Source organism: Clytia hemisphaerica, unplaced genomic scaffold, assembly GCF_902728285.1.
Source record: "Clytia hemisphaerica strain Z4C2 unplaced genomic scaffold, Clytia hemisphaerica genome assembly, whole genome shotgun sequence".
NCBI lineage: Eukaryota > Metazoa > Cnidaria > Hydrozoa > Leptothecata > Clytiidae > Clytia > Clytia hemisphaerica.
In genome coordinates, this window is record NW_027103504.1 from 215,938 (window position 1) to 226,792 (window position 10,855).

General features: G+C 34.8%; 1 protein-coding gene across 1 annotated transcript; it reads right to left on the reverse strand.

The window, feature by feature from the left end:
* Positions 1–6,292: 6,292 nt before the first annotated feature.
* On the reverse strand, positions 6,293–8,748 carry LOC136798851 (cytochrome P450 4V2-like). The gene has a single exon (XM_067055521.1). The coding sequence runs from the start codon at positions 8,727–8,729 to the stop codon at positions 7,197–7,199; it is 1,533 nt and encodes a 510-aa protein (XP_066911622.1). The 5' UTR covers positions 8,730–8,748; the 3' UTR covers positions 6,293–7,196.
* Positions 8,749–10,855: the final 2,107 nt, after the last annotated feature.

Here is a 10,855-nt window from a genome sequence, read left to right on the forward strand (position 1 = left end):
CTCCGTCTATAAGAAAAGAAAAAATATCAAATTATTCACCACTTTAATTATTCAAAGTTTAATGTTGTAGTGGGCTCTTTCAGTACCAAAAGAGAGCAAATCGTAAATCTTCTCTTCTAAAGTGTATTAAATGCGACTGAAATTTTCAGCCTTATACTTTAATGGGATAAAATTTGGCGGGGATTAAATTTCGCGGATGAGGTCATCTGCGAAATTTGAGCAATTCGCGGAGACTAATTTTCGCAGATAAGCTATTTTCAAATATTTCGCAGGGATTTATTTTCGTGGATGCACAAAATTTTGGAAAATAATTAACGTTTGTGAGAACTGTTTTCTTCTAAAAATAGACAAATTCGCTGCTCAGACATTTTTCAAATATTTCGCAATTTCGCGGATCGGGCCAAAATGCGCGAAATCCGCGAAATATAATCCTCGCGAAATTTTATCCCATTAAAGTAACAGCATTTTAAAAATGACATAACAATTTTAACCGATTTAGTCCAGGAAAAAAAGTCTAATTAGAAAGCGAGCCTCCGATGCTCTAAACTAATTTATTCAACTTTTATCAAATGTGTTTTAATTTTTTGGTTGAATTTGAATTAAGGTGGGAGTCACATGAAGCTTTGAGATTTAGTGAAAAAATTATCGATTTCGGGATTTTGCGCGTTTAATGACCCTATACCCTTTCTGAATACACCCTGAAAATTTTAAGGCCGTAGCATTTATATTTCTTGAGATATAAGGTTTTTTCTAGACCCTGATCTAAAGTATTTTCCTTAGCAACGAAAAGTCATACCCGTTGCTAGGGCCCGATTTCTTTATGGCTGATCTAAACATAGGATCATGACATACCAAACGAAAGATCTTTTTACGCCCTTTTCGGGCGTCTAAGTCAATACCGCCTTTTTTTCGCGGGATTTCCTAATATCAAAGATGGTAACCAAAGAAGTGATATTTTTAAAAACATACAAATTTTGGAGGCTGTCCAGCCAGTCAGCAGTGTTTTTGACTATGAAAACTGCTTTAATTGGGAAATGTTGGATTGACTGATGACATTTTTTACTCTTTAATGTCATTCTTCTCAACTAAGAAAGCTTGAGTTAGGTGAAACCAAAGACTTGATTCTCAAACTCAACGTTTCCGATATGAACTTAGTTTGACAACGTAACGACACCTACCGAAAAACTTTGAAGGACAAAGAGACGAAAGGCATATTCAATGATGTATCTATTTAAAGGTCCAAGTGTTTAGGGAATTGATTGGAGGCTGGTTTAACAATTGTGTGTGATGAATTATTAAAGGTCTGTGACACTCCCTTCGCGCCCTCTCTGGCTGGATTATTTACATTCATGAGAAATCGTGCACGGCTAGATGTCCAAGTGGATTCTTGTATCACAACAGATCAACTTTAAATTAAGTTATGACTATCAGAATCAGTGAGAAAAATATACTAGGATGATCTATTACATTGAAAATATGGTATTTGTTGTGAAAACACACTTAAATTGACTTAAATCAATGTTGACGTGGAGTTTGGCGCAAAATTTTAAGGATTGGCGCACATCACGTGAAAGTGATAATTTGGAATTTCTGGACTATTTTGATATTTGAAAGCCTTTTCTAAAGTATATAAAGTAGAACTTTATTCTATTTTTGTCAAACAGAGAAAGAATTTTGTAAAACGGTCGATTTATTACAGAGAAATAGAGAGATATATCTACTTCTGACTTTACGGACCGTTTTCTCAAAATAGGTTTCAGGGGGTTTTCGCACACCTTGGCAACGTTTTCTCAGGATTGGAAAGAGCTATGATCATGAAATTTTCAGGAGTTGCTCCATTTATGGTTTGCTATGGAATGAATGGATTAGATTTTTGAAAAAATCTAGAAAAATCAATTTTCGACTTTAAAACTCAAATTTTCCATTTTTTAGGCTCCAGACCCCCTGGAATGAAATTTTAAAAAAATTATCCATTCATTCCACAGCTTATCCAAATACTAGCAACCTCCAAAAAAAAATTTTGGAATAGCTTTTATAGACTTTTCTGAAACGCTGCCAAAGTATTTTGATAGTGTATTACCCCCTGGCTGATATTACCCCCGTCTTGGCTATTTTTAGAATTTTTTTTTAATTTTTCACATTGTCTATTGTTATATTACATTTCTGGAAAGTTTCATTTAGAAATCTTTTCTGCTTCAAAAGTTATGATGAAAAATGTAAAATTTCAATTTTCTCCATTCTTCATGTGACTCCCACCTTAAATAAATTGTACAAAAAAAGTTAGAAAGTTAACCGAAAACAACGTAATTCGCGGGTATCCAAACATGAAATAGCGAAATAAAAATCGTCAAATAAAGGTTTAAGGTTAAGATTAGTTTTAGTTAATGAATGTTTAAGAATTTAAATTACCTTTATTTTGGACCATCCTTGTTTGAAAACGAGCCTCAAATCAATTTACATTTAGAATCATTTTTTCAAGTTATGGTTTACTCGTTACTGTGCTTAAATAATTCTTCAATTTTTATATTTTCTTTTTGTGTTTTTAATGGTTACAAATTTGGTTTGTATTTATTCGGTTGTTACTTGACCTTATGGGTTAAATTTCGAAATTGAAGCATGTTGATGAACCAAAATTGAATCACCTAAAAAAATGCAATTAATGTAAATGTTATTTCACCCCTGTATTATCATAACTCCGGGGTCAAATCCATCCGCTCATCCCGTCCCTAATGGGTACCTTTTTTTAATACCAAAAACACTGGAAGTTTGACGAACAATAAAACGGTAATTTTGGGCGAACCAAAAAAAACGTCCCCGCGGTGGAAAATTAGCACAGAAAATCGTTCCCAATGAAAAAAGAAGAAGGCTTGTTGCGAAATTGTTATAGCGTCTAACAAAGGGGCTCATCTAAAGCACAAGATGGAGAATCCGGGCGTCGATCCCGGTCCCTCTCGCATGCAAAGCGAGCGCTCTACCAGGTGAGCTAATTCCCCGATAATTGATTGACTTTAGATAGAAAAAAAAAACAATTTAACAATTAACACTTTTAACAACGGTCAAATTATATAAAACAGACACGTTCCTTCAGCAGAGTGGCGCAGAGGAAGCGTGCTGGGCCCATAACCCAGAGGTCGGTTGATCGAAACAACCCTCTGCTACATCCAAAACATCATTTATAATCAAATAATGAACTTTTACCGGATCGACGAATCTAAACCTCCATGGCCGAATAGTACAAAGTGAATAAGTCGTCGTGAAAAAATCTATCTCTCTCTTTTCTCCTCTCCCCCCCCAGTCCTACCATTGTTACCCCCCTGAGTTTAACCCCAAAAGTCCAACCTTGTTTGTTTGAAGAGATAGATTTTTTCACGACGACTTATTCACTTGTACAACTCGGCCATGGGGTTTAGATTCGTCATCCTGAAAAGTTCAATATTGATTATAAATGAGGTTTTAAATGGTAGTGGGTGTTTCGATCACCGAACTCTGGGTTAGGGGCAAGCACGCTTCCTGCGCCTCTCTGCTGAAGGAACGTTTGTTTTATATAATTGACGGTTTGTTAAACTGTATTGTTAACTGTTGTTTTTTTCTATGTAAATCAATCATTATCGGGGAATTAGCTCACTGGTAGGCGCTCTTTTTGCATGCGAGAGGACCGGATGACACCCGATTCTCCATCTTGGGGCTTTAGATGAGCCACTTTGTTAGATGCTATAAGAATTTCGCAACAAGCCTTTCTTTTTTCATTGGGAACGATTTCTGTGCTAATTTTCCACCGCGGGACGTTTTTTTGGTTCGCCCAAAATTACGTTTTATTTTCGTCAAACTTCCAGTGTTTTTGGTATTAAAAAAAGGTACCCATTAGGGCGGGATGAGCGCTGGATTTGACCCGGAGTTATGATAATCCAGGGTGAAATAACATTTACAATTAATTGCATTTTTTTAGGTGCTTCAAACTGCTTCATTTCGAAATTTAACCATAAGGTCAAGTAACAACCGAATAAATACAAACCAAATTTGTACCATAAACCCAAAAAGAAAATATAAAATTGAAGAATTATTTAGCACAGTAACGAGTAAACCTAACTGAAAAAATGATTCTAAGTAAATGTGTGAGGCTCGTTTCAAAACAAGGATGGTCCAATAAAGGTAATTTAAATTCTTAAACATTCATTAACTAAAACTAATCTTAACCTTAAACCTTTATTTGACGATTTTTATTTCGCTATTTCATGTTTGGATACCCGCGAATTACGTTGTTTTCGGTTAACTTTCTAACTTTTTTTGTACAATTTATTTAAGGTGGGAGTCACATGAAGAATGGAGAAAATTGAAATTTTACATTTTTCATCATAACTTTTGAAGCAGAAAAGATTTCTAAATGAACTTTCCAGAAATGTAATATAACAATAGACAATGTGAAAAATTAAAAAAAATTCTAAAAATAGCCAAGACGGGGGTAATATCAGCCAGGGGTATACACTATCAAAATACTTTGGCAGCGTTTCAGAAAAATCTATAAAAGCTATTCCAAAATTTTTTTTTGGAGGTTGCTAGTATTTGGATAAGCTGTGGAATGAATGGATAATTTTTTTAAAATTTCATTCCAGGGGGTCTGGAGCCTAAAAAATGGAAAATTTGAGTTTTAAAGTCGAAAATTGATTTTTCTCTAGATTTTTTCAAAAATCTAATCCATTCATTCATAGCAAACCATAAATGGAGCAACTCCTGAAAATTTCATGATCATAGCTCTTCCAATCTGAGAAAACGTTGCCAAGGTGTGCGAAAACCCCCTGAAAACCTATTTTGAAAAACGGTCCGTAAAGTCAAAGTAGATATATCTCTCTATTTCTCTGTAATAAATCGACCGTTTTACAAAATTCTTTCTCTGTTTTGACAAAATAGAATAAAGTTCTACTTTATATACTTTAGAAAAGGCTTTCAAATATCAAAATAGTCCAGAAATTCCAAATTATCACTTTCACGTGATGTGCGCCAATCCTTAAAATTTTGCGCCAAACTCCACGTCAACATTGATTTAAGTCAATTTAAGTGTGTTTTTTCACAACAAATACCATATTTTCAATGTAATAGATCATCCTAGTATATTTTTCTCACTGATTCTGATAGTCATAACTTAATTTAAAGTTGATCTGTTGTGATACAAGAATCCACTTGGACATCTAGCCGTGCACGATTTCTCATGAATGTAAATAATCCAGCCAGAGAGGGCGCGAAGGGAGTGTCACAGACCTTTAATAATTCATCACACACAATTGTTAAACCAGCCTCCAATCAATTCCCTAAACACTTGGACCTTTAAATAGATACATCATTGAATATGCCTTTCGTCTCTTTGTCCTTCAAAGTTTTTCGGTAGGTGTCGTTACGTTGTCAAACTAAGTTCATATCGGAAACGTTGAGTTTGAGAATCAAGTCTTTGGTTTCACCTAACTCAAGCTTTCTTAGTTGGAAGAATGACATTAAAGAGTAAAAAATGTCATCAGTCAATCCAACATTTCCCAATTAAAGCAGTTTTCATAGTCAAAAACACTGCTGACTGGCTGGACAGCCTCCAAAATTTGTATGTTTTTAAAAATATCACTTCTTTGGTTACCATCTTTGATATTAGGAAATCCCGCGAAAAAAAGGCGGTATTGACTTAGACGCCCGAAAAGGGCGTAAAAAGATCTTTCGTTTGGTATGTCATGATCCTATGTTTAGATCAGCCATAAAGAAATCGGGCCCTAGCAACGGGTATGACTTTTCGTTGCTAAGGAAAATACTTTAGATCAGGGTCTAGAAAAAACCTTATATCTCAAGAAATATAAATGCTACGGCCTTAAAATTTTCAGGGTGTATTCAGAAAGGGTATAGGGTCATTAAACGCGCAAAATCCCGAAATCGATAATTTTTTCACTAAATCTCAAAGCTTCATGTGACTCCCACCTTAATTCAAATTCAACCAAAAAATTAAAACACATTTGATAAAAGTTGAATAAATTAGTTTAGAGCATCGGAGGCTCGCTTTCTAATTAGACTTTTTTTCCTGGACTAAATCGGTTAAAATTGTTATGTCATTTTTAAAATGCTGTTACTTTAATGGGATAAAATTTCGAGGGGATTATATTTCACGGATTTCGCGCATTTTCGCCCGATCCGCGAAATTAAGTCATCTGCGAAAATAAATACCCACGAAATATTTGAAAAATGTCTGAGCAGCGAATTTGTCTATTTTTAGAAGAAAAAAGTTCTCACAAACGTTAATTATTTTCCAAAATTTTGTGCCTCCACGAAAATAAATCCCTGCGAAATATTTGAAAATAGCTTATCTGTGAAAATTAGTCCCCGCGAAATGCTCAAATTTCTCAGATGACCTCATCCGCGAAATTTAATCCCCGCCAAATTTTATCCCATTAAAGTATAAGGCTAAAAATTTCAGTCGCATTTCATACACTTTAGAATAGAAGATTTACGATTTGCTCTACAACACACTACAACATTAAACTTTGAATAATTAAAGTGGTGAATAATTTGATATTTTTTCTTTTCTTATAGACAGAGATATTGGTATTGAAAACGTGAATTACGTGGCATCTTAAGCCTGACGTGGTGACGTGACGTGACGTGGAGTGGTGAATGCTTCCGAAGAAAGATGTAAAAAAGTAGTGTTTTAATAAAGGTATAATATGGGTATATAATATGAATTACTTTGTTTTAATTAATTAAAAGTATATCAATGTTAAAGGAGGGATTATCCTCTGCTAGCCTCGTAGTTTTCAAGAACGTACACCTGTAAGACAACATGTCCGCATGATAATATTGCAATTGGAATACTGTACGGGACCGTGTTTATATTTCATTTGGACTTCTCAAAAAATCCCACGAAATGATTGACTTCTTGGAAAAGAACCTTTTTTATGTGTGTTAGAATTAAAATAAAAATAAGATGAAATATATGTTAATTTTTTACATATCATTTTGAAATAAATCTTTAGTAACTTTTTTGACACATTTACTTCGTCATTTCCACCAGTGATATCTGCTCACACTTGTCCCTAGTCCTCTCCGCTATTTTAATGATTTTTATGATTTTGATAATGCAAGTAAAGAAATGGAGAATTAGACTCTTGGCTTAAAATTGATTTCTGTTGTTTATATGAAAAGTTTATTGTCCCATCACATCACTAAGTTTATTATCTAACTTTTAGTTTAATTTGAATTCCTTCCGGATTAGCAACACCATGCAAGATACCAATGGTTTCTCTTAGCTCTTCCGTTTTTTGCATTGCCAGAATCTCAAATCTGGATAATAAATGGTACATGGTCACTTTAAGTTCCATCATTGCAAAACGCATTCCAATGCAATTTCGAGGTCCTGCCGAGAACGGAATAAAACTAAACGTGCTGGAAGCTGAGGATTCGTTGCTCGAGAATCTCTCTGGTCTAAAAGTCCCAGCATCCTCCCAGATCTTTGAATCGCGGTGCAATGCTAAGATATCAAAAGCGATTGTGGTGCCTTTAGGATAATGGATTCCATCTACGTTGAAACCTTCATCTAAATTGCGGCTTGGTAATGGAACAGGTGGATGGATCCTCAATGACTCCTTGATCACACATTCAATATACTTCATTTCTTTTACTGCCTGATCGATTGGGATACCAAGGTTCCTGATCCTTTGAGCCTCCTCGTAAGCCAAAGCCTGGTGTTTAGGGTGTGAACCAAGCATAAATAAACACCAGCTTAAACCAATTCCTACTGTATCATAACCTGCGAAGATGAAGGTCTGGGTATCATAGAAAAGATCCTCGACAGTGACTTCACCTTTATTGATGTTGGTCAGCATTTTATCCAAGAAGATAACTTTCTTATTCCTGCTGTCTATATTTGATGGTATGTCTTCTTCTGAATCGTTTTTCAATTTCTCGATACGCTTTTCGATCATGGTAGTACCGAACTTCTTGATGAAATCTAACCTCTGGTAATATTGTTTACCAATAGGAAACAATTTAAGAATGTGTTTGTTCCAGTACCATAAGCATTTTGAACGGGTAATAACAAATTCCAAAATGAAATCAATGGACTCTACAAAGTGAACAATTTCTGTTTTCTCTTCGTCAGCACATTTGACGCCCTTGAAAGCTGCCTCTAAGAAATCACCCATTTCAACGCCCATCATGGTCTGACACATAACTCCGATAGAGTGCCATTTCATTGCTTTGCAAGCATCAAATGCGTCTCCCTTCACAGCAAGTTTTTCAAGACTTTCACATAATTTCGTGGTTAGATTTTCAATAGTCGGGAAGAAGTTATCAAGGATATTAAAATGAAATGATGGGGTCAACATTTTACGTTTGTTTCGCCAATGAATGCCGGTAGTAAGAAGCAGTGAAGATCCAAGCCAGTCGTTGAGGATCCAATAAGAAACGGATTTGGTGATGTTGGTGTTACTAACCAAGAGTTTTTCAATGACTTTCTGGTCTCTGGTGATCAGATACTTATCAACACCGAGCCACATGATTTTAGTATCTTTATCTCCAAGCCATTTGAAATGCTCCCTAAAAAAGTCCTCCTCGTTCAATTGGCTTAAGCCAGGCAGCTGACCAATGAAAGGATAGATTTTGAAAGGAATGGGATCGAAGTGATTCCAAGGAGCTGACAACCGTTGCCAGTACAGTTTAACAGCAAAGTATACTAACAGAAGAAAGCCAACCAACTCGATGATCATGGTTATATATTTAAATCAGTTTCCTAAATATTCGAAAAGAAAAATATACATGATATGATATATTTATGAACAGTTAATGACAGTCAAATGGGCTTATTTATGCTTCAAGGGTCTAATGACGAGGTCACGCTGAGCGAGATAAATGGAAGGAGGACAACAAGCTAGTGTGAGACCCGCGATGGTTGTCCTGCAAAATGTAGGGTGCTCGATTGTATGTTTGAGCGTTCTCGTTTATATACCCTATTGTTTTTTATGCCCGAGTTGAAAAATTCGTGCGATTTGATTGGTTTAATTTCTCAACTGTCTTAAACTATGAGTACGGTGTACAGTATAGCTGTCTTAACCCCACTCAATACTTTTTGCATGTCTGTTTGCATATAGTAGCCATAGTAGCTAAGAAAAATCAGCCACTTTTTTTACTTTTGATATAGTGGCTGAGTTGCAGCAAAGATACCGAAATAGCATCCTCGGCTAAAATTGATCTTTGTCGCTGGACCTTTTTACTATATTCCTCGGCTAAGAAAACTGTCGAAATTTTGTTTTAGTAAATACGAACAAAGAAATGTAAATAATAAATTTGCGAAATTTGATTGGTTCCTTTTCTCAACTGCCAAAATTCAAATTCACTGGTGAGACCATGCTACTTTTTCATCAGAATCATAAATAAAATATAGGCATAGTTGACATTATTTACATCAACTTTGAAGGAAAGAGCTAACTTCTAAAAGTCTACGGATATTTTGTTCAGCATTGTTAAATAAGTTTAATGTATTAAAATCAGACACTGATGTGCCTCTAGTTATTACTCCACAAATTTCATCTCGTGACAACTATGTACACCAAAACCAACAAAAGCATCAAACCAACACACAACACACAACACCAAAAAGCTATTTTTTTATTGAGCCTTTTACAAGAAGTAGTTCGTAGGTATTACGATGAGGCCTATTAATAATTCCAAAATTAATGACCTTTTTTGTAATTTTTAATTGGAGGGTACTTACATTCATTTAAATGAGCAATTAAATCGATTGAACAAAAGCATGATAATGGGTAATAAACGATGTGTGTAGTAAAAAGAAGTCAACAATAAGGTAATAAGCAGTATGCTATGGTATGCAGATGAACACTCGAATCGTAAAAAAAGATTTCCGACGATTGGAGAGACAAAGGAGAACAAAAGAAACAAAAGCAAATAAGTCTTGGGGAATTAGACTTCTAACAAAGGAAAATTAGTATACATGCACGTTTTCTTTTTATTAAAACACAAATCCAAAAATTTGGTTAAGGCTGAATGTTTTTTTTTTTCAACCATTTTCAGCCTTAGGTGTTCTTATTGATGTTTCCCGATGCTGTGTGCCTGGAACACCAAAGGCCAAAAATGCTAAGAACATTTTTAAGAACAATAACTTGAGTACATAGCCAAAATTTCTTAAAAATAGCACATTTTTACCTTTTTTAAGCTAAATTTAATTCAAGTTTTGATAAGAACAAAGTATATAAGAGCCCCCCCCCCCAGCGATTGGCGTGATGGCGTTGATCGGTGTTTTTTTTACGACGTGATGGCGTGAAATCGAATTCAATGCGTGATCGTGAAATTAAGCAAAATCAAGGCGGATGGCGTGAATTTTGGGGTCGCTGGGGAGGCCTCATATAAGAACATAAGGCTTCGAGAGGTCAAAAAATTAAGAACATGTTAAGTATAGAAATAAAACAATTTTGTCATTTTTGTACAAATGAATTAAAAGACTTATTAAGAACATGTTATAAGAACATCTGGGGCTTTGGAGAATCAATAGTATAGAAATATATAACATTTTTTGTCATTTTTGATCATGTACAAATGAATTAAAAACTTAATTAAGAACATCTTAAGAACATTTTAAGGCTTGGAACAAAAAAGCTAAGAACATTAGTAGAATTTCAATGTTCTTGTGAAAAAAAAAGCGTGTAAAAAAGGATACAAACGCATACAACATAAAGGGCTTCTTAACATCTTCAAACCATAGATTTCAAAGTTAAAAACGTTCATAAACTGTCAGAAGATAAATGTTACTCAACATCCAAACCTTTACGCGATTTGCGGAGCTTTTCGTTTTAACAAAATTTTAAGAGATTTGAAATAA